The sequence below is a fragment of the Chiroxiphia lanceolata genome, chromosome 17, assembly GCF_009829145.1.
Source record: "Chiroxiphia lanceolata isolate bChiLan1 chromosome 17, bChiLan1.pri, whole genome shotgun sequence".
Taxonomy (NCBI): domain Eukaryota; kingdom Metazoa; phylum Chordata; class Aves; order Passeriformes; family Pipridae; genus Chiroxiphia; species Chiroxiphia lanceolata.
The window spans coordinates 12,194,378-12,218,073 of record NC_045653.1 but is presented as its reverse complement, the minus strand read 5'-3'; the positions used below and the strand labels follow the sequence as shown (position 1 = coordinate 12,218,073).

Genomic DNA, 23,696 nt, shown 5'->3' with positions numbered 1-23,696 from the left:
GCAGCCTCAACATCATGCACTCTAATTTGGTGTGTCCTGAGAATGCTCATGCAATGCAAGTTAAATACTCATTGAATCCATGCTGGATTGGGACGTAAAATATTGATCTGAACACTCAGGCTGGTGTGAGTGGTCTGCGCAAAACAGTCACTCAGAGGACATCAGTTCTTGGCATGGCTGGCCTTGCCTTCTCAAACTAGGGAAACTCCTGTCCATGCTCACCAGAGAGGGAGCCTCTGCATTGCTTTCTAAGTGGACCCCAAACCTACCAATGGGTGGGCTGAGGTAGGAGAAGACATCTGCCCATGCCTACAGTGGTGTGAGAGGACATTCCCTTTGCCCTGGCTCCTCAGCAGTTCAACTGCAAGGTGGGGAATTCGGTGGTGACCTCAGCCAGGAGATCTGACCATGGTGAAGAAGGCAGCACCACCCCTGAGCACAGCAACTCCTCAGCAGAAGCAAAACATCCTTTTACTCCTGTCCTCATTCAACGTCTCCTGCAAAGTGTCTGGACTCCAGCAATGAGAACTTCCCTGGCACTCACGGACATCCAACTGTCACCACACCACCCACAACACTGATTCACCAAGTTCTCATAGGATCCCCTCCATGGCTCCCCCTGTACCAGCTGGCTCTGAACACCAGCTCAGCCAGTCACTTTATTTGGGGCAGGTGGATGCCCAGGGGCTGGAGGAGGCTGAGAGCTGAGCCCAACTTCATCCACAAAGTCTTTGTGAGAAAGTTGCCCACTGAACCCAAATTCTGCAGAACATCCTTTTCTTTTCTGCCATTTCTGTCCACTCACTGCTCCTCACAACCAACCCTGGAGAAAGCCATGCTTCCATGGCTGGCTGAGGCTTCAGAGGATGTCCATCCTGTTCATAGTGGTCGCCAGAAATACTGCAGCACAGCAGCAAGTTCCTGTAGGCATCCTGCACAACGTGCCTTGGGGTGAAAATCCACAACGGGAAAGACCCTGTGCACTCCCTGAGTCCCTCTCCAATGGCATCATGTTGGGATCCATGCAAACTGGATGGGGACACTGGGAATTTTTTGAGAGGTGTCCAGACATCCAGTGGGATAGGGAAGGTCAACATGATCTACAGTGGCATATTGCAATAAGTAATGCCAAGGCTCCAGTGTCATGGACATCCCCTGGTTTCACTGTACCATTCTGGTATGGCTAACCTATGGCTCAGCTCCTACAGCGTTCCATTTCCACCTCGAGATCTGTTGGATGGGCACCATGCAACTGGCACAGGGCAAGGGGCAGTGAAGAAAACTGCCCTTCAGCCATGAAGTGCCCTCACCTTCCCCCATGTCTCCAGCTTTGGCATGTGGCACCACGGCCAGCTGTGCCCCGGCTGCTCTGCTGCCACGCCCAGCACCTCCAGCACCAGCCTCTGACAACTCACTGACACATCAAATTCCTCTTCCAGGTTCCCACAGACTCCCAGCCCCTGCTCCTACATCTCATGCCAGCCCTAGCACTCCTGAACACATAGGCAGCCCTCATATGCACCAACTGGGACAGAGCAGGTGTGTGGAACTGCTGAGTGGGCATGGAACACATGTGTGGCACTGCTGAGTGGGCATGGAACACACGTGTGGCACTGCAGGACAGGTAATGGAACACATGTGGCACTGATGGACAGACCAGGAGCACATCCGTGGCACTGCTGGGTGGGCACAGAGCACGTATGTGGCACCAATGGACAGAGTGGGAGCACGCATGTCACTGATGGACAGGGAACACAGGTGTGGGACTGAGGGACAGATGGAGCACACCCATGGTACTGACGGACAGACTGAGACCACAAGTGTGGCATTGATGGACAGACAGGGAACAGGTCCTGGCATCAAGAGACAGACCAGGAGCAGACACATGGCACTGCTGGGCGAGCATGGGACACACATGTGGCACTCATGGACAGACCAGGAGCACATATGTGGCATTGAGGGACAGACAGGGAACACATATGACACCAACAGGCACATCAAGAGCACACACATGTGACACTGTTGGATGGGCACGGAACATGCTTGTGGCACTGATGGACAGACCAGGAGCACACGTATGGCACTGGTGGACAGGGAGCACATGCATGGGACCAAAGAATAGACCGGGACCATAAGTGTGGCATTGATGGGCAGACCAGGAGCACACGCGTGGCGCTGCCGGGTGGGCATGGAGCACACATGTGACACCGATGGACAGACCAGGAGCACACGTGTGGCACCACCAGCATCACGGCACATGCGTGAGAGCGCCGGGCAGAGCCCGAGCCGCAGCCGCCGGCCGGGACGGGCCGCCCCATCTCACCCCCCCGGGGCCCGCCGTGGCCGCCCCTCGCCTCCGCCCCCTCGGGGTCGGAGCAGCGGGATCGTGTCCTGACGCCCCCCGCTCGCCCCGCAGTGGCGGCGCTCGGTCCCGCCGCGGGACAGCCGGGGCTGCGGGGCGGATGCGGAGGGCGGGGGAGCGCAGAGAGGCACCGGGGCCGGGGTCCGGCCTTTGTCTCCCGCTCCAGGGGCCGGCAGGACCGCGGTTGCCCCGGGGCCGGGCTCGGGGCGGGGTGCGGCTCTGCCGGTCCGGCGGGACAAGCCGCAGCCGCTCCGGTCAACCGAGGGCGCTGCGGGACGATCCCGGTCCTCCCGGCGGGTGGCGGACCCCCCCTCACCACCTTCCCCCTGCCGCTCCCGCTGCCCCCGCGGCTCCTCCCCGGCTCTGCGGCGGCTCGGCAGGTGCCCGCCTCCGCCCCCGCCGGCCCGTCCCGCCGCACACGTGCGCCCGCGCCCCGCCGGCCCTTTGTCTGGGACCGGCACCGGGACCCGCGCCCACCGACACCCCCCACCCCGCCCCGGCCGTGCCCCCCGCCCCCCGCTGCCCCGCTGCCCCGCTGTACGGGGCCGTATGGCCGGGGAGCGGGGAAGCGGGGAGGGAGGGGGAAGGCGGCCGAGCCGGGGGAGCGCATCCCACCGGAGCCGGGGCGGGGGGAGAGGCAGCCCCGGGGCGGGGGGTTGGAGGGGGGGCCCGTCGGTGGCGGCGAGGCCGCTCTAACAGGTGGGATCCCGCTGAGAGGAGGAGGCGGCCGGAGGGGGGCGGAGGAGGCAGGGACGGGCGGGCGGGCGGGCGGGCGGAGGGAGGGAGGGAGGGGGACGAGCCGGAGCCGCCTGTGATCCTGTGACAGGAGCGGCTGCTGCTGCTGCTGGCGCCGCCGGTGCCTCCCTCCGGTCGCTGTCCGAGCCCCGGTGCTTCCCCCCCTCCCCGTTACAGCGGCCGCCACCCTCCCTGCGCTTCTTGCTCCCCGCTCCATCCCGCCCGTCGCCCCCGCAGCCCGTCCCAGGAGCGCCGCTGTCCCTCCGCCCGCTCCGGGACAGGGCGCGGGGCCGGGCGCCGCCGCCGCTGCTGCTACCGCCGCCGTTACCGCCGCCGCCGCCGGTCGGGCGATGCCGAAGCCGCCGTTACTGCTGCGGGGGAGCCGCCCCGGGGACAGCGAGCTGGGGCGGCAGTTCCGGGACTGGTGCCTGCGCACCTACGGGGACTCGGCCAAAACCAAGACGGTGACCCGGAGCAAGTACCAGCGCATCGCCGAGGTGCTGCAGGGGGGAACCGGCTCAGGCGGCGGCTCCGGCGGGGGGGAGAAAGGCAAGTTCCAGTTCTGGGTCCGGTCCAAGGGCTTCCGCCTGGGAAACGGCACCAGGGAGGCGACGAAGATGGGTCAAGTGGTGGTTTATGTGCCGGTGAAAACGGGAACGGTTAGTGCGCTCCGTGCCCCGGGGGCTCTGTGTCTGTCTTGTCTGCCTGCCTGTCCGTGTCTGTCTGTCCTCCCCGGGGGTGCGGGCAGGGAGGGGGGGGGTGAATTGCCCGGGGCTGGGGCGGGCACCCCCGGGGCCGCGGTCCCCTCCACCGCCGCGCCGGCCCTGTCCCGTCAGCACCGGGCGGCCCAGCCCCGCCGGCCGCCGGGAGCGCGCATGCCCCATGCGGGGCGCGACGCGGGGCCCGGCCGCTCCCGCAGCCCTCGCCGCTCCCGGGGCAGCCGCCGCGCCCCCGCCGCCCCGACCCGCCCGGGATGCGGATGGGGAGAGGCGCCCGCCCGGAGCCTCGCACCTTCCGCCAACCCCCCCCTCGGTCCCCGTCCCCGTCCCATCCGGTGCTGCTGCCGTCCCCGGGCGCTGCCGGCGCGGGGGAGGAGGGGGCGGCGGTGCCCCGCGCCCGCCGCCGTGCACCTGCCCCCGCGGGGGGGCCGCGCCGCCGCCCGGTGCGGGCCCCGCCGCCCCCCCGCTCTGTCCGATCACGTTCGCCCGGCATTTCCCATCCGCCCCACGGCCGGGGACAGGGCTGCAGTCAAGGGCAGCGGGCGGCGGGGAGGGGGCGCCGGCACCCCCGGCCCCCCCCGCGCCGCCGCCGCGCCCTGCCCGCCCCGCCACCGCGCCGAGCGGAGCGGAGCGGGGCGAGTCCTGCCGAGCGGAGCGGGGCGAGCCCGACCGCCGCGCTGAGCCCGGCCCCGGCGTCCCGCGGCGCTGCCCGCCCGGCGCGGCCGCCGCAGCCGGTGCCCCGGGGGGTGCGGGCAGCGGCAGAGCCCGGATTAGGGCAGCCCCCCCCCCCCCGCCTGCCCGCGGGCCGCCGTCCCGGGAACTCCCCCGCCGGAGCCTCATTGTTCGGCGCCCGGCCGGGCCGGGGCGCGGGGCACCGGCCGCCGCCTCCCTCCCTCCTCCCGCCGCCGCCCGGGGCTGCCCCGCCGCCCCATTGTTCCCGTCCCGAGCGTGTCCCGCTCCCCGGCGCGGGGGGAAACGCGCAACTTTGGCGGCCCCGGCCCCGCGCAGGGAGCGCCCGGCGGGGCTGCCCCGGCCCCGCGCCCCCCGCCATCCCCCGCGCCCCCCGCCGCCCCGCCGGGACCGCGGGCACCGGAGAGCTCCGGCAGGGATTTTTTTTTTTTCCCCTGTCCCTCCCCGCCTCTCCCGCTGCTGCTGCTGCTGCCGCTGCTCTGAAGGGTGCAGTGTTTTCTGTGCACACAGACTCCAGCATTGATGTGGCTGGAGGATGCTTCCATTGAGGGCAGCCCATCTGTGGCAAATGCTTCTAAACGCACTATTTACCTCCCATCTGGTCCGCCTGATTATTGGGGGGAGGGGGAAGGGTCATTATTTCTCCCTCTCCCTTCGTGGTGCTCAGAGGCTCCTTTCTTTCTCCCCTCTCAGCCCCCCTCCCCCATGCCATGCCCCAAAAAAATTCTTTGCGATTTTTTTTTTTTTTGAGACCTTTTAGCAGCCCTTCTCTCCTGCTCCCCCCGCTCCAGGAGCCCCTGTGGAGGGCGGATTAGGAGCGGTACCCCCTTCCACAGAGCCAGCACTCCCCCCGGGTCCTCTCCATCCAGCCGGCGACTCTATCCCAGATCTTCCAAATGCTGCAGAGTCATGGTACCCCAGAGAGGCCGAGCCAGACTCCCTCGACCCTGCTGCTCGCTAGACGCCCCCTCCCCTTTGTCCGGGAGGGAGTCCCAAGGGTCAGGGGCTCAACCAGGCTGGTGCAAGCCCGCATATTCCCAAAGGGCCTCTGCACAGATGAAGTTTCAGCAAGGAGCGTGCCTAGGCCCCCGCATCTTCCCTGGCAGAGTCCCTGCAGGCTACAGGCAGGAGTTACACCCAGGCTCCCCTAAACCAGCAAACACTGACAGGCATGTCCTGGGGGACAACCGAATTTTCCAAGGGGCAGTACAGCTTATTTCCCAGTGCCTGGATGCCTGCTGGACATTAGGGCTGGGAGTGCTTTGCAGAGCCACTGGCTGTAGGGAGACCAGTCATCGTGCTCCCCAAACCCTCCAGTGTGGGGTCTGTAGAAGTTGTTGCCTCCTGGTCCCTTGGTCCCAGCCTCCCTGGCCTCACCATGCCTCTCTCTGCCAGGAATCGCGTGGACCGTTTCAGATGGGTGCAGCTGGAGTTTTGGTTTTGCCTCAAGTGGCTCTTAAATTTAGAGATAACTTGACAGGGATTTTCTTCAGCTCCTCGTAATTCAGTGCTCTCCTCATCCTTGGTGGTTTGGGCTAGGTTTGGGGTGTATTTCATTGCTCTCATGCACACAGTCAAATAATTCACGAAGCTGATACAAGGCTTTTGCTGGACAGTAACACCTGGATTCTGGTTTAATGCCTGTTCAGCTGCTTTTCCCAAATACTTCTGGAGCGGTGCTTCGGTTGCTTTCTCCTGGCTGTGCTCCTCAGCAACCTGATCTGGCTCGTCCTGTCTGCTCACCCTTCTTTGAGCACATCTGCCAGGTGACCACCGTGCTGGGGATGTCCCCTGCTGCAGGGACAGGCAGAGCCCCCAGCCTGGGTGCAGTGGGGGAGATGCTCTGCTCTTGCTGCAGGATGCTACAGGAAATCCAAGGGACTGTGAGGGAAAGCTGGAGGAGAGGTGGTAAAGAGTGTGTAGAGGGCAGCAGTGGGGATAAGATTTCCTTTCCCTGACAGGGCTGGGGCCACTCCTCCTCTGGAAAATAATAATAGTAATAATAATCCCAAATTCCCCAAATTAACCGCCCCCCAGCAAGCCAGTAGAGCTGTTCCTTTTGGCTTATGCACCCTGAGCTGGTTTGTGTATTTTCTGCGGATCTGTAGTGAAAAATTAATTAACATGTGGTTATTATTTTCTCTCCTGAGTAACTTTCCCTTGCCCTCCTCCAGGCCTCTCATCAGAACAGGCCTAATCAGATTTGGGTGGCTTGAGAGCGGGGACTGTGCACTGAGAAGGGGGCATCTGCCTTAGGTGGTGGTCAGAGCAGATGGTGGTCTTCTCAAAGAATGCACTGGGAATAGGAACAGCAGTGCGGACGGATGTCTGGCACAGAGACTGTTCACATTTCTTTTTCCCAGATGAACGTCCCAAAGATGCTGGACATTTAACACATACAATTAAAAAAGCCCTATGCAGATAAACAGAGGCGCATTAGTGGTGTGGGACATTGTTGCCTGACAGCCCTATTCATGCACGGGCTGGATGCTGCATCCTTTAGGTCAGGGAGTTGGAAAAAAAATGCATTTAGGCTGTATTGAGGAGGAAGGTATCTTTGTGTCTGCAGCACAGACAATGGATACCGCCCAAAGTGCCCAGATATGCCCTTCTTTCACGTGGCTGAGGAGCACTAAGGTGTGAAGCCCCTCATTATCTGTGGGCTGGACTGAACCCTGGCACTGGATGTGCAGCCCTCACCCTTCTCCCCAGCTTAGCTAAGAACTGTGGGAGAATTTGCCCATGACAAGGTGCTAAGATGCAGTTCATTATAATCTCATGTCCCTCTTGTCCTAAGCATTTAGCATCATTTAGACAGTCTTTCCCAGACAAACGTGGAGTGAGATGGAGCCACGGTGCAGGGAAATGGGCAGCGCTCAGTGACAACCGGCGGAGCAGATGGCTGTGGCCGGAGCAGCGGGTGTGCAGGGGAGGGTTCTCCTCAGACTTCGGCCCGGGCGTTAGCTGCTCTCTGGATCGATGCTGTACTTGGCCGTGCGTGGTGGGAGCTTGTCACAACTCCGGCGCGGCGGCCAAGCCTCGCAGGACAGATTCATGCTGGCAGGCCGTGGTGCAGGCTGGGGGGCTGCAGGATGACAGGGGAAGCCTGGCGTCAGCCTGGCCCTCTGGGGGCTGCGCGGAGCCGTGGGGACCGGGCAGGCTCTGCAGCGCTGCCCACGTCGGATTCTGCTTCCCTGCTCTCTCCCCGTCCCCCGCAGTGCTGACACGAGGCTTGGGGGCTCGCTGACAGCACGAGGGCATTGCTGGGTGGGTTGCTGCTGTTGTGCAGGTACAGCTCACCTGTACTGGCACTCCCAGAGCCAGATGTTCAAAATTATTTTATGATTGTGCCCGATGAAACTCAGCCGAGGAACGGTGCTGTGCTGTAGTGGGGGGAGCGCTAGAAATAGAATTGGTGAGTCCAAAATGCAAAATGGATGGAGGCTTTTGTCGACAGCAGGAAAACCATCCTATGGGGCAGTGGATGAATCTCACAGTACAGCCTATCCCTAAATATGTTTTAGCTCCAGAGACTGGAGTGTTGTGATGTGAAAGCTGCGGTGCCAGGCCGTGGGACAGCACAGCACAGTGGCAGAATGCCGGAGCTGAGGAGCCAGGCATGTCAGAAAGATGCTGCTCCAACTGCTAATAGAGGCTACATTTTTCCTGGTACAAGTACCCTTCAATGCCCATATTCAGTGCCCCAAAAAGCTGCACATCTATAACCTCTAAGAACATCAGTCAACAGAAGGTTTTCACGGCGTGAATAACCACTCAGACTTTCTGGGGACTTCAAGTGATAAAAAAAAATAAATCAAGACCATTCAGAAGAGCCTTAGACAAGGCAGATGGGCCTGAGGGTATTATCTGAGAAATTGTCTATTACTCCCATTGCACCAGCTTTACTTAGAGCACACAGAGCCTTCACCTGCAGAGACATCCCACTCCCAGCACATGGGGCAGCACCAGCTTTTCCAAGAAGTGGAACTGATGGCAAGTTTACATTTAAATGTGCACTCAGGAGACTGGTACAATGCTGGCCTGGGTGCGTGGTCCCCTCCAACCTATCTAGAGAAAATCCCCCACATTCCACAGTTCCAAGTTTGCACAACACCAGGTGCAGATTTTACTTTTGAAGGTGCTCATGATAAAGAGTCAGAGCAGTGACACCCGGTCCCATGGGCCCAAGAGCTGGCTTAGGCTCACCAGGCAGCAGCAGAAGCTTCCAGTACCTTGGCAAGGTGAATTTAAAGAGCTCTGACGATCCACAGTTACGCAGCCTGGTAGAATGAAGTTCCTCACTGAGCCGGGAGCAGAAGATCTGGCAGCAGAGCCCATTTCCAGCTCCTGCCCACTCCCACCCCTCGGGACAGCCTGCTGAAGCTGCTTCTAGGGATAAGGGGGGAACCAGCATTTAATTCAGTTCTTGCTTTATTTCTGCCAAGTCTGCAAGCCTGATTAAAGGCAGCCCCACTGTGGTCATTAGTACCACAGTAGGGCATGCATGGCACAGCTGCAGCAGGAGATCCCACCATCCCAGCCAGCCTCAGCCTCAGGGACTGACTTTAGTGAGTGGCACTCATGGGACCTGGAGCCCCATCAGCAAAGGTCCCAGTTCCCAACACATGTCTGACCAAACAGTTTTTGAAAAAATAACTCCTTGCCATCTATACTGCTCATCCTACGTGATTCCAGAAACAGGGATGGCATTGCTGATCCGAGAGGAGCAGCATTTTTCGAATAACATTAATCTGATAGTTATCTCCTTCACCCACAGTTGTTTTCAGATTTATGGTTCTTAAAGGGTGCCACTCTGAAGAAGGTCCAAAACCAAACAACCAAAGCACAGCTCTGCCAGGCTTTGGTCAATGAGGCTGAAATGGAAAGGACCCCGGGTCTGACAAGGGGCTGTTGTTTGGACACTCCAGGTTATATCCCACCTTTGCACAGAAAGAGGGTCCAAGCGCTCACGGCTGATTTAATGAGGAGCAGAAAGGACTGGCTGTAAAGACAGTACCTGGCTGTTCTCAGCTCTCCTCGTGGGCCATGGCTGAGAGGGACTTGCTCTGACCACAGGCAGACAGGGGAATTCGGTCACTGACTAAAGACCACAGCAGAGCCCAGAGAGGCAGCCAGACTCCTGTCAGCAAGAATTTTCTCAGGACCATTCTCGGCAGTAATCTCCTGCTGATATAATTTCTTCAGTTTTGGTTTTACCATTATATTAGGCTTGGTATGAGCAGTCTGTGAACTTACACTGTGGACAAGCAAATGGCAGAGAAAGCCCAGAGGTGTGGAGGAGCATTGGTGGGGTGTCCATTCACCTGGCCCCCACAGATGCTCTGGCATTGCTGTGACAGAGGGATGCATATTCATATCGCTTTCTTCAGTGCAAATTAGTAATTATCTTCCCCTGATCTCATATCAGCTGTGCCCACCTCTAAAGAATCACATTGAGATGGGCCAGAGCCACCCCTGAGTTTTGATGTCTGGTTTAATTAGCTGATTGTAGCAAGGGCAGGTACCTGTTGGCCAAAATCACTGTCTTTGTTGGAAAGCCGCTGACTTCCACTTTAATGTCTGGTGCCAAAGAGTAGCAATTTATTTGAGGAGAAATAGCTGCAGACTGACTGTGCAGTGTATGGGAGCAGAGAGCAGAGCAGAGGTTTGGGTAACTGTGTCTTTGCCGCGTGTCTGAGGTTAAGGCAGCAGCATTTGGAAGTGAAGTGGAGGCTGGTTGTGTCTTCCTGGTACAGAATGACCGCCGGGAAGACAATGCTGTGTGAGTGGTTTCTCTCTGTCCTTGCTCTGCTTCGTCTTGGCAGCCCTGGAGGACGTGTTTGCCTTCTGATAGATGGGCATAGGCAACACTGGTGGCTCTGATGGATCCACTCCTCACCAAGAGGGAGGGGGTGCTCTGGGAACGATGGGGTCACTCAGCCTGTGTTTCATGTTTGGGCTCTCTGGTTGGTGGTGGGTGTCTCTTATGGCAGTCTCTGGCCTAAAAATCCAGACTCACCAGCCACCCCCCAGAGAAAAGGAGACTAAAGTTTGAGACTCCTCTCCTGGTTCGCATTTGAAGGAGGGATCTCAAAGCAAACCCCGAGTCATCCCCTCATCCACACTGTGATGACATCCAAAACCTTATGGGTGTCGGTGCTGCGGGTACCACCCGCACCAATGCCCACGGGCCACAGGGTGTGCCAGTTTGCAGTCTCACAGCACTGGGACAAGCAGCCGGTGCAGGGAAGCTGGTCCCTGGGGGATGCTCTGGGGTTTGTCATTCCCATCATCAGATTGAATGCCGGTTGTGTGGCTGCCCCAGCTGGGAGGAGGCTGGGAGGAGGCCTGCCTGCTCCCGCTCACCTGCACCGGGCGTTTGGATCCAGCAGAAAGCCCTTGAGCTGGTGACAAAGGTCTGGATGTGGGCTGGAAAGTACAGTCCTGTCTCTTAGCAACTGGTTCCTACCTCTGAGCTCTCGGAGCCGTGTGTGGGACAGAGAGCATCAGTCACGCTCCCGCTGCCGCAGCAGCGACGCGCCGAGGAGGGGATGGGGGATCAGGCCGGCTCCAGCCACCGCCGAGACGCCTAAAGAAGCTCAGGCATTTCTAGCACAAGCAGTCATCTGTGAGCCCAATCAAAGCTCCGGTTTAATTGCTTTCCTCGTGCCCTTCTCTGCCCGGCCCGCGGGTGCCGATTGGCTGCGGCGGCAGTGCCTGCCGGCACCCAGAGCCTGCTCCCCTCCATTTCGGTCACAGGGTGGGGACAGGGAAGGGCGGGGGAGGAGGAAGAGGGAGGACACGGCCTGTGTATTTCTAGAAAAATTAGATGTCATCGGGTCCTCCCCTGAACTCCTCCACACAGCACCTGGGAATCCCCGTCCCCTCACGGACATTTGCATGGCTGTTTTCTCTCTCAGGGCTCGTTCTGCTGTTTCACCCTCGTGTTTCCTCTCCCAGCCCGAAGCAGCTCCTCTCTGGTGAGCGTTTCTCAGGGGCTCCCTTGCCAAGCGCTGTTTCATAAACATTTTCACGAATCCTCTGCTTTGTCCTCCTAATTAACCATCCAATTGGCCCCCAATGGAGCCTTCACCTCTCCTATGAAGATCCTGCTTGCACAGATTATAACCTGTCAGCTGCCAATTTATTTCTCATGCAGAGGGCAGGTTGTATTAATTGTCTGCCTTCCTTGCCCTGCTCGGTTTGCCCCTCCTTTCTTCTGCTCCCAGAAGCATCCCAGTTTGGAAACACGGACCCACAGAGGACCAGGGGGACCCAGATGTGAGGCCACTCGGAATGACCCACATGTCCAGCCTGCAGTGATGTGGCACTGAGACCAGATGTGATGGGATGATGGGTCACACCTGGGAGAGGGATCTCTGTGGATGGATTACCATGACAGAGCATTTAAGAACATGCTTGACTTCTTCTCCCCTCATGTGTAGTCTCAGTTAAGAGCTCAAAAAAATTCCACTTGGTCATCCCAGGTTAATGGTGAATCCTTCCTGGTCTTACTAAAGTCAGGGCTCGGCTTTTGGAAGAGTTGGGGTCCACCTAGAGTGGTTATGATGGATGTGAGTCAGAATACAGAGGGGAGTTACCTGAATGCAGGGGGAGACCAAACAGATTTCCATCAGCATCTCTTCCCTGTGCCCCCTGCCCCAACTCCCTGCACAGCCCCCTCCAGCCTTGCAGAGCCATATGTGGGCCCAGAATAAATACAAGTACCTGCTCTCACTGAGAGCAGTGGCTGACTGTTTTTCTGGGTTCCCACATTGGTAAAGGGGCTGATGGAGTCCAACATGACCCTCATGGGTTCTGCACTGTCCCCATTTCTTGAAACCAGTATGTGCTCACAGGGAGTTTCCAGACTCTGGTGTCAGGGCTGGGCTGTGCTGAAGCCACTGTGGTGAGGTGCAGCTCGATCTCTGTCGTGCCCTGACCTGGATGAGGAGTCTGGTTTGGGAGGGGAGGGTATGCATCCCCTTAACCCCCCCCCCCAACATCCACTGAGCTGTCAGCATTTCCCTAGAGGCACATCATGCTGTTGCTGTGGGAGTCTCCAACGGTGGCCCACATACTGGGAACTGCCAGAGTACAGGGAGCTGGCACCAGGATGCCACACATCCAGGGCTCAGCCTCTCAGCCCAGCCTGACCTTGATTCACTGTAGCATCATTTGTAACTGATTTGACATAATTTTGCTTACCCCTGACGAGCTGAACTGCCGCTGCTGCTCTGTACCTCCTCCTCAGTTTCATTTTGACATCACCGTGTCCTCGCTGGGTGTGATGATGTCACCTGGCTGCCCTGACACTGCTGGGTCTATTCCCAGGCACAGAGGGGTCACCTTGCTGTGACAGGTCACCTCATCACTTTTTACAGTGCCTTGGCCCCCTCCGACTCAAAGGGATTTTGCTTTGGTGGTGATCTTTATTAGATTAGTGCTCAGTGCTGGGGAGATTGCTCACAGTGATAAGTTACTTCAAGGAAGAGACAGCTCTAGGCATGTTTGGAGTTTGTGCTACAGCTATGTATTATCAATGTTCTTTAGACTTCTAGTTTTACATTTTTTTCTGGATGCTATGGAATATAAACGCTCTTCTGATTGTAAATTCGGTTTCCCGGTTTCCCCCTTTTTTCCACTCCGGTAGCAGGTCCCGTCAAATCACCTAAACCAAGATCCAAATGACATTAAGAAATTGCTACCTGTCTTTGCAGATTTATTAAAAAAAAAAAAAACAACAAAACTCAAACTCACATTTTAGAATCATAGAATACTAGGAGGGTTTGGGTTGGAAGGGTCCTTAAAGATCATCTTGTTCCAACACCCCTGCCTTGGGCAGGGACACCTTCCAGTAGACAAGGTTGCTCCAACCTGGCCTTAAGCACTTCCATGGATGGTGCAGCCATTGGGCAAACCCTGCCTATTTCAAAATAGTAAGAAATACTGCAACTTTATAATAATCCCCAAATAATAATGCCTGTGATCTCTTCCCTGTTAGTGCCCACAGCATGGCCCTTCTGCTCAGGCCCCACATGCAGAGTGTGAGCAGAGTGTGACGCTCACTGGCTGATGGGGAGTGGGAAACCCACAGCCCCAGGGAGTGATTGCCCAGGCAGGTCAGTCGGGTGCTCTGCTCATGCAGCCTTTCTCACCAAACCCAAGCGAAGCAGTGCTCAAACAGCAGCTTGGGCTGCCCCACAGCACCCAGCATTTTGTTACCCCTGAAAGAGCTGGTTCCCCATTGCTCTTGGCTGGAGGGTGTGGGGTCACATTTATTGGGGAGCACCGGGCTCGCCTCTGCCTGCCAGATCCAGCTGCTCCTGTGGCTTCCCCGCCGGCACAGCCCGGTGCTGGCAGGGAGGCAGCTCTGCTCTCCTGCGCCGTGCAAAATGTCCTCTGCCTCCTGGTCAGAGCAGGCATCCGAGGAGCCTCTGAGCAGCCATCAGAGCAAGGCTCTCTGCCTGCTGGGCTTCTCCAGGCAGCCCCAGGATGGATGGCAGCCCCATTCCCCAGCCGCCCAGCAGACCCCACGCCCACCCACCTCCCCTTGGCATCCTGCACCTGGGCCCTCTCCACTGGCTGGAGGCAGGGCTGCCATTTCCAGGCTCGCCCCTCCCAGGCCGCTGTGTTTTCATTCCCAGGCCTGGGAGCTGGGAGAGGAATAAGCCGAGGTCAGAGCAAAGGCCTGGACCTGTCCCCATGGCTCAGCTGCGGCTGCTGAAAGAGTGGCTCTCTCTGAAGAGGCGCCTGAGCCCCGTGAAAGACACACACCTCAGCTGTGTTTGCCGGCTAAAAATAAAGCACCCGGCTCCCCTCACGAGGAAGTATTTACTTTGAGAAAAAAAAAAAAGTATTGTGTACAGTTCTGGGTAGAGAAACAATGTGAATGCCCCCAGTCCCGGCCCGAGTCAGCATGGAGCATGGGGAAAATGACTTCTTCTTTATGCCTCGGTTTCCTCAGGAGAAATGAACCCTCCTGGGCTGGAGCGACTCTCAGCTGCTCAGCAGGGCTGGGGCTGTTTTCACTGCAGTGGGTAGACCTGGAGCTCTAAGTGCAGGATGGAGCTTCATGTTTGCATGGTGCAACATGACACAGAAATGCTCAGTGCAGGGAAACACCATCAGCATTTTAGCAGCTGCTTTTCTCCCATTTTTCAACCAGAAATGATCAGAAAATTTTCCCAGCAAAGTATTTCCAGGAGAAAAAAGAGCAAAATCTGTGAGATCAAGTCCCGTCGTCATCTAGTGGGTTCCTTTATTATGAGCAATACAACTGATACTGTTCTTAGCCCAGCATCTCCCCAGTGCCTATTCCTAAGGCACTCACTGTGCCCATGGCATGAGGGGCAAGAGGAAAAGGGAAGTTCGAGGAATGTAGCTCCTCTTTCTCCTCGCAGCATTAGCAGAGGGAGCCTGCTGTGGTTTAACATATCCCCCGCAAAAGCTGCTTTCATCCTACACCTAAATACCATGAGGAGTGAACTTCCTAAAGCCCTGGAGAAGTCTAAATATAGAAGCCAATCAAGGGCTGACTTCCCAGAGATGCAAAGTACCAAGAACAGTTTCTTGATCAAAAGTTGTAAGAGTCCATATTGAAATAAAACGTCTGTTTTGGTACTGAAGCCTGTGCAGGAGGGGAAGTTGCAGAGGTGGGCTGTGTGCTGATGGTGTCTGCAGCAGGAGGCCAGGGGCTGCCCAGGGAGATTGACTTGAGGAGTCATAGTGTTTGGAGGAAATTCTTCATGGTGAGGGTGGTGAGACACTGGCACAGGTTGCCCAGAGAAGCTGTGGATGTCCCATCTCTGGAAGTGTTCAAGGCCAGGTTGGATGAGGTTTGGAGCAACCTGGGCTAGTGGAAGGTGTCCCTGCCCACAGCAGGGGGTTGGAATGAGGTGGTCTTTAAGGTCCCTTCCAAGCCAAATGATTCCATGATTCTATGATCTCTCAAGCACCTGATGTCTCTGGCAGCATGGCAGACAGAGACATCCTATCCTGTATGTCACAGTTTTGACCTCTGTCCACTCCCTGGTCCAGCTGAGCAGTTTTGCTAGAAGATTGAAAATTTCCTGAGACTAAAACACAACCTGTAGGAAATTAGAAAGGCACCTGAAAGACCAAGGAGCAGCAGAGCACTCTTGGTAAAACCCAAACCCCACTTTTGCTCATCTCAGCACAGGGATGCACCTTTGTGCCTGCACCAAAAGGAACCACCCAGGGTGGTGGAACCAGAAAGGGCAAGAGATGGCTGAGCGCCACAGGGATGGCACTGCCAGTGTGAGCTGTGGAACCTGTGCTCATGCAGAGGGGTGACTCTAGCATGGGACAGGGGAACCCTGATCCTGACCCGGCTGGGGACAGTGGCTGTGTCCCTCAGCCAGCGGGCAGCAGGAGGGCAGGCAGAGCAAACGACACGGCCTGTCTCTGTGTGCAGTGGAGGTGACCTTGAGGGACAGCTCGATACGGCTGGCCCCAAACCTCCTGCTCCGCTGTCCCAGGGACGAGGGTGACAGTGGCCCTTCCAGACAGCAGCAGGAAATTAGAGTTTAACGTGCAAGAGACTCTGTACTGGGGCGGGGAGGTGCTGTGGTTGGGAGATACAGAGGGGAACGCTTTCATGTGGGAAGTGCAAGGAGAGGCGAGGGCAGAGGGTCTGCTCCCAGGCAGAGAGCAGAGTGCAGCCATTATCAGGCAGGGCTCTGCTGGCAGGAAGTGGCTTTTGACTCACAGGAAGCTGAATTTGGCTGGTATCAGCCCCTCGCGCGAGGGCCAGGGCAGTGTTTTATCTGCTGTTGAGCACAGCAGATGGGGAAACAGTCGGCACTCCCTCCCAACCCACTCCTGCTCCAGCAGCCCCTGACTGATGGCCCTCCAGCGTACCCCCCTTGGAAAAGGGATGCTTCCCTGTGGAGCCACGAAGCAGGGGCAGCTTCCCAGGCCCCAGGAGAGCTGCCAGCCCCACTGGAGGAGGCAGAGATTGTCCTGCCAGCTGGTGCAAGGGCAGAGCCAGGACCCTCCTCCCAGATTCTCCCAAATCCAAGTCCAAGACGGGGAAGGGCTTGCAGGGTTGGGGAGCCCTGACCTCTCTAGAGCTGCCCGGGCTGGGAGTCTGGTTTCGCTCGGGGTGGTGGCAGCTCACTGGGGCTCGAGGTGAAGGTCACTGCGGGCAGTGTGGAGGGGATCGGGTGGCAGCTGCCGGCCGTAGACCTGCTGCTCCATGGAGAACACAGTTTGCTCCTTAGTGCTGCAATTTAGCTGCAAAAACATCAAATTGTGGCAGTTTTCACACCCAGGCCAGGCTGCTGAGGAATGGCCACGGGGGCTAGTGGAGACACAGCGGGTTGCTGAGAGCGGAGGGAGCAGGGTAGGTGGAGGAGGCTGATCATGGAGTGGTGCAGGTGCTGCTGCCGGGCTCAAAGGCAGGGCAGGTCCATGTGGGAGCCATGGCAAAGCTATGGGAGCCATGGCAGGGCTGTGTGGGAGCCATGGCAGGTCCGTGTGGGAGCCATGGCAGGTCCGTGTGGGAGCCATGACAGGTCCATGTGGGAGCATGGCAGGACTATGTGGGAGCCATGGCAGGGCTGTGAGAGCCATGGCAGGACTATGTGGGAGCATGGCGGGACTATGTGGGAGCCATGGCAGGGCTGTGAGAGCCATGGCAGGGCTGTGGGAGCATGGCAGGTCCGTGTGGGAGCTATGGCAGGGCTGTGTGGGAGCCATGGCAGGGCTGTGTAGGAGCCATGGCAGGACTATGTGGGAGCCATGGCAGGGTTGTGTGGGAGACATGGCAGGGTTGTGTGGGAGCCATGGCAAGTCCATGTGGGAGCATGGCAGAGCTGTGAGAGCCATGGCAGGGCTGTGAGAGCCACGGCAGGGCTGTGGGAGCATGGCAGGGCTGTGTAGGAGCCATGGCAGGGTTGTGTGGGAGCCATGGCAGGGCTGTGGCAGCCGCGGCAAGGCTGCGGTAGGAGCTGAGCGGAGCACAGCGCTCCAGCGGGATGGCGGTGCCAGGGGGTGGCAGGAGACCGCCCCGCACTCCGCCGCCGCCTCTGCCCGGGTCCCGCCCGCCCCGGGCTCGGTGAGGTCCGGGACCGGCCCTAGCGGGGCCCTGCCCCAGGCCGTGCCTGCCCCGGGCCGGTCCGCGCCGGGCGAGGCGCAGCGGGCGCGGGGCCACCGGGCGCGGGGCGGCGGCGGCGGGCCCGGGGGAGCGGATTACCGCCGGTTGCCGTGGTTACCCGCTACCTGCCGGCGGGCCCCAGCCCGGCCCGGGCGGGGGGGCTCGGCCCGGCCCTCCCTCCTTCTCCCTCTCTCCTTCCCTCCCTCCCTCCCTCCTCGCCGCCGCGGCAGATGTCACCCCGCGCTGCCGCTCCGGGCGGCCCGGGCGCTCCCCGTCCCCTCCCGCCGCACCGCCCCCGTCCCGGGCAGGGCCGCCGAGAACAAAGGTGCCGGGGCTCGGCGCTGGCAGCGCCATGGCCGGTCCGCAGCCCGTGGGAAGCGCTGCCCGGCCCGTGCCGCACCCGGGACAGCGCTGCCTGAAATGGCTGTCGCCGCCCGGTGCCGGGCACGGCTCCCGGCGACCCCGGCCCGCACAGCCGCCCCCGGGCGCTGAGCCCCGGGGTGGGAGGGATGGGGCAGAGGGCAGGAGGTGCCGGGGCGGCGAAGCCCCGAGGGGGCTGCGAAGGGCAGGAGGGGGGTCCCGGCGGGTACGGGCGCTCCGAGATGTGAGGAGGAGGCAGGCAAAGAAACGTGGGACTAGAGGAGATGGGGAAGACAAAGGACACTGGGGAGGGAAAAGACCCGATGGAGGAGAGGAGGTGAGAGCGCTCACAGCGCTGGGAAGGTGGGGAGGAGCTGAGGAGGGGAGGGTGAGAGCTGTGGGACAGGGTACGCAGGGACAGAAAAGGAGGAGAGACCGGGAAGGGGGAGACAAACGAGTGCAGGGCAAATGTAGGAGAAAGGAGGATGGCTGGAAGGTGGCAAAGGGACTCCTCAGCACCTGAAATGCTACCCACTTCTGAGCGCTTATGTCAGGGCTCAGCTTTGCTCCTGAAATCTTTTACGCCTTTTGGGGACAGATGACTTCTAATAAAGCCCCCATGCCAGAACAGGATAAAAGCATCCCTTCTTCCCATATGATTTTTTTATTGCTATTTAAACCTGAAGGGTTTTAAGCCGTTCTGAGATATTATGGGCTCTGACTCATGCCTTGAATACTGGTGAGCAATACTGGGTGTGGAAGGAGGAACCCGAGGGGCGTGGGCCCCTCGGAGAGGTACTCAATAGCACACGTGTCCTCTTAAATCCTCCGTCAACATTTGGGTATATTGCCAGATATAAACCTCTCTAATCCTGGAGGTACTGACTTGATACAGCTTCTTATACCCAGTGCCTTTGATACCGCTTGCATCTCACCTGCTTCCCAGAGCTAAATAATCATCACAGGGAGAGCAGTCACAAGGCTGAGGAGGGGATGGAGAAACGCAAGGAGTCAGGGGAGGATCGCTGCAGGGAGTGGGATGCTGAGGAGGCAGCTCCGGCATCCGGCATCCAGCCTGTGTGGAGAGGAAGGCGCTGCTGGGTGTACAGGGAGGCTGTAGCGATGCCCAGACCCTGAGGTTACCTTCATTCCTTCTGAAATGGGGGAGGAAACACAGACCTGCTGGCTGGCGGTGCAGGGAGGAGGGCATTAGCTGACTGGAAATAGTGATTTGCATACAGGGTTGGTTACAACCTTAATTTTGAGGGCTCTGCTCGTTACATCTGACTGTGCTTTTCTCCTGCTGCATTTTCCTTTGTCCTGTTTCTGTAATTATCCTCATTTCAACCCTGCTCTGAGGATTATTGGTCAGTAGGAAGCCTCCTAATGCCCGCTTCTCCTTGGCAGGGGAATACCCATGCCCTCGATTAAACTGAAACTCTCCGAACGGTGACAGAAGAAATTAGATCTATATTCCTCAAAGACACTCCCTGGGGCGAAGTTTCCCGACCCCCACCATGCAGCCCTGCCACCCTGCCCCTTGTGTTCGCTCTCAATATTCTCTTTGTTACAGCCACCTTCAGACCCGGCTCAGGGCTCCTCGGGGAGGGCAGAGGTGGTTTGTGTTGGAAAATCGTCGTGCCCGTGTCCCGGCTGAGCTCACCAACTGTCCTGCTGTAGCCCCTGCCCAGGACAGGGAGTCTCTGTTCTGAAATTGGGGTGAGGAGCCAACTCTAATAGGCAGCACTGTACCTTAAACTCTGAGATGCTGGGTGGCTTTAGCATAAGGTGGGCCCACTAAGTGATTGATTTTTGAGAGGCCCTTGACTGGTGGCTTAAAGAACAGCATTTATTCAATCTATAGACTGTGTAAGACACATGGACCCCAACCAAGGACAACACAAAATACAGGTTAGGAGACTGGGCGTTCCCTTTGCTTGCAGACCCCTGCCAGCCCCTGCCCACAGGCCCTGCCAGCCCCTGCCTGCCCTCAGGGATGTGTGAATGCACATGACAAAGATAGTTTGCAGGTTGTTTAGATGTGCAGGTTGCCGCTCAGCAGCCTGGTGTGTACCCACTGGACAGCATCCATGTATTCCTTTTGGAAAGCAGGTCTTAAAGGGACATAGTGTGTGTATATATATGTGTGTATATATATATATATATGTCTAAAATATTTTTTTTTGTCTTTGCAAAAATGGCATTTTTTCCTTGAGCAAGCTAAGCGACCTCCCAAAGCCTGGCCCTTTTTTGGTCCCCCCTGCCATTACAGTAGCCACTGACCACCTCCCACTAGCCCTCCCTGCTCCGGTGCTTTGTGCCGAACACTGATAGCAGCTGCTGGGTCCCAAAGGCTGCCTCCCCTTCCCACGGCACTCGCTGCCAGTGTGAGCTGACACCGTTGGTGCCAGTCAGCTCGGAGGAGCACTGCTCCCCACACTTCCCACTCCCATCAGTCTGTCACCACTGCCGTGTGGCAGAATTACTGCCTCCTGCTCTCCAGCACATCCGAACACACAAAGAGCTGTGCTGCTGCTGCCAGCGCTCAGCTGCTCTGCGTCTGTGAGAGGGAGGGAGCCTTGGAAAGGTCAGTGCAGGGAAGGAGGGGATGTTGGCTCCTTCCTTTAGGGGCTGTATCCTGGCATCACAGTGAAACCTTGTCCTGCTGGCTGATCCACGTCTGCAGGGACTGCAGCCACTGAGAGTACCCCACGTCGCAGGGCTTCCCAGGATGGTTTAGCACCATGTACAGGTCCAAAGAGCTTCCCCTTGCCTGTTCCCCGCCTAGCAAAACCATCCCACATTATGGAAATTGAATTTCTTGATCGGTTGTGGCTCCACTCTGGACCCTTCTCTTGTTTTTATTCCTGGCCCAATTTCACTGCCAGCAGCACAACAGCAGCAGCCGCCACTGCCCTGGCTACAGCAGGATGCTCCCTGGAGCGCTGTTTAATTTATCCCCCACATCCCCCGTGCCCAAGGCAGCCCGAGGCGGGAGCACCGCCACTCTGCCCCCTCCAACCGCGTTAGCCCCGGGCCGATCTCGTCACCCCTGTCACCCATCGCTGACACTAACTCAACTTGCCTGCACTGTTGTAGGGGGCAGATGGACTGTCGGAGCCCGAGGGCATCTCTCTGAAACGCGTGGCTGTGGTGGAAGATTTCTTTGACATCATCTACTCGATGCATGTGGAAAGCTCATCGGAGCCGGGCAAAGCACCCAAACATGCCGGGCAGAAGAAAACCTACCGAGCGGTGAGAGTCCCCCCTGTGCCCCGGGCAGTGAGGGGGGACTGGAGCGAAGGGGCTGAGGGGCCGTGGGAGTGAGAGTCCTGTGGGGATGGGGATGAGAGGGCAGGTAGAAGCAGAGGCACTGGCGGAAGGCAGAGGCGAAGGAGAGCCCCGTGTGCCTGTGCGGGGAGGCGTGAGGAAGGAGGGGTTTAAAGGCAGAGCAGCTGTGCTTGGGGACGGGAAACGGGGCTGCAGCGGCAGCACAGCAGCACGGCTGCTGGGAGAGGAGGGACCCATACAAAGACACTACACGTCTGAGGGGAAAAGAAAGAGGAATCCTCAGTATTAGTGATGAGCGAGGGGATGTTTGCTCAGTCCTCTGCATGCTCCAGGCCATCTGCCTCCCTGTCTCCCTTGGCCAGAGGGAAATGTCTCGTGTGGGCCTTGGAGGGCAGGAGCAGCCAGAAAAGGGGACTAGGGCATGGCTGCAGCCCCTCTCCTCCTCCTCCTCAGCCTCCCTGGCAGATGCTCCCACCAGCCCATCCTGGGTTTCCTCAGTAACAAAATGGAGGCAGGCACAGAGCTAAGTCTCATCAGGTGCTCTGTGGATGCTGAGAACCAGCTCTATCCATCCTGAAACCACTCTAGTTAGGTCAGGAATAATTTAGCTTGAAGTGTGCTTCTCCAGGGAGCTTGCTGTTTCTCCTGACTCTGCACAGCCCTTCAATGCAAACATTTGGGCTCTCCTTTTACAAGAAGAGCTGTCCAAAACGAAGCTACTCCCTTGATTCCTACAGCCCTAAGGACCAGGTCGCTTAGAGACAGGAGTGGCTGGCTGGCAGCTCGGCTCTCCAGTGTATATGTCGTCTTAGAGAGGTCTGTGCAGGCTGTCCTGGTCTCTGTGATGATGCCTGAGGTTCTGCAGAGCTCAGTGTGCTGCCAGAGCTGGTGCAGGGCTGGAGTCTGTCCTGACTGTCCTGCCTGCGGATGTCCCTGGTCCAGCCATGCTGTCATGCTGGCAGTGCTGGTGAGACAGCCCAGTGCCCTGCAGCCTCCCACACGTGGTGGGAGCCTCCAGGGAGCAGGACTCTGAACACAGAGCTCACAGCATCGCTCTGTGCCCTGCGCACTCGACTCCTGCCCCTGGGGCAGAGTGTGGGGCCGGGGGCTGGAGAACACACTGACCCTCCCTGGCCAGGGGCAAGTGACCTCTTTATGGTCCAGAGGGGACAGCCCCACCAGCATGACCACAATTCAAAAACTTTCTGCTCATTTCCCCAGCAGACCACTCCGACCCTCCCCTAATTCCTTCAATTCAGCTCTCTGGAGGACTAATCTGTGCCCTGCACAGCCCCAGGGGAGCAGGCTGGATCCGTCTGTTTTCCCAGGCCTGCTCGCAGCAGTCAGAGAGATTCACGCTCCACCCCTCATCTCCCTCTTGAGCTGAGATCATCACATTAGCAGTGTGTATCCCCTCCTGACCTGGCAGGACGCTGCTGGCTGGGCTGCCCGGCCTCACTCCTGCCCTCACTCCCCAGAGCGCCTTTGCAGCCCCGGCTGGAAGGAGAAATGGTGCAGAGCACGCGCCGTGCCTGGCTCGGGTGTACAAAGGGATGCTGCTGGATGGCCAGTTAGGAGGCTCCAGGGTCCCCTGTCTCTTTCTTCCAGCTCCCTTTCCCCACCGCTTCTGATTAGAGGCACTGGAGAGTTTGCCCTTGTCCATGACCTCCGGAGGGAGGCAATCAGAAAGGGAGTTTGGATGGGAGATAACTCATCAAGGAAGCTGTCTGCTCTGCAGAGCATCAAATCAGCTGAGAAATAACAACTGTATCACTAAAATTAGCTGAGCATTTGCAGCAGAGACTGTGGGCTTGCTGGAGCAAAAGAGGCAGGGAGACGGCTGAGCCCGGCGGGCAGCGCGCGGGGACAGTTCCCTGCCTGCGCCACAACACCACGGCTGCCACCAGCAATTTTCAGGCCCCTAATTTCAGCATTTCTGTGGGAGTCCTTCATGCTTGTGCATCAGTAAATATCGCACAGAGGCAAAGACTGAGCTGGCATCCGCTCGGTCACAAGAGAGCTCGCTGGGGCTGCAGCTAAACAGGAGGAGAATCCCATGAGGACCAGGCACTGCAGCCTCCATTTGAGTGCTGGGACAAGGTCCCCGCCTGAACTTTCCACCCATCTGGCATTCTGTGCATGTGAAAGCCCGGGCTCTGCTGCCGCGCAGTGGAGATGGATGCGGATCCCTCCCACCGCAGCGGCTGGGGCTGCCTTAGCCATGATCCCGCCAACCCTCTGCCCCTGCCCTACTGCTCTGCTTCTAGAGCAGGATTTTATCCAAGCTGAAGCATCGCCCTTTCCTGTGGAGTAGAAAAAATGCTTGGAATTTAGGTATTTTTTTAATTTAATACGTATTTGTATAATTTAGGTATTATTTGTGAACAACATAAGGTGGGAGGATGACACCCACCAGCCA

General features: G+C 58.3%; 1 protein-coding gene across 3 annotated transcripts in view; it reads left to right on the top strand.

Annotated features, from left to right (window-relative positions):
- The first annotated feature begins 3,378 nt into the window (after nucleotides 1–3,378).
- The window catches only part of NOL4L (nucleolar protein 4 like), a 62,961-nt gene continuing 42,643 nt past the window's right edge, over nucleotides 3,379–23,696 (top strand). The window contains exons 1-3 of one of the 3 annotated variants that reach the window (XM_032704748.1): nucleotides 17,807–17,951; nucleotides 19,560–19,705; nucleotides 21,086–21,241. In XM_032704748.1, the coding sequence (XP_032560639.1) occupies nucleotides 21,170–21,241 (72 nt within the window). In that variant the 5' untranslated portion in view covers nucleotides 17,807–17,951; nucleotides 19,560–19,705; nucleotides 21,086–21,169. Of the gene's footprint in view, nucleotides 3,757–17,806; nucleotides 17,952–17,985; nucleotides 19,706–21,085; nucleotides 21,242–23,696 lie in introns of those variants that run through there. The other 2 variants (XM_032704746.1, XM_032704747.1) reach the window with 2 other exon arrangements.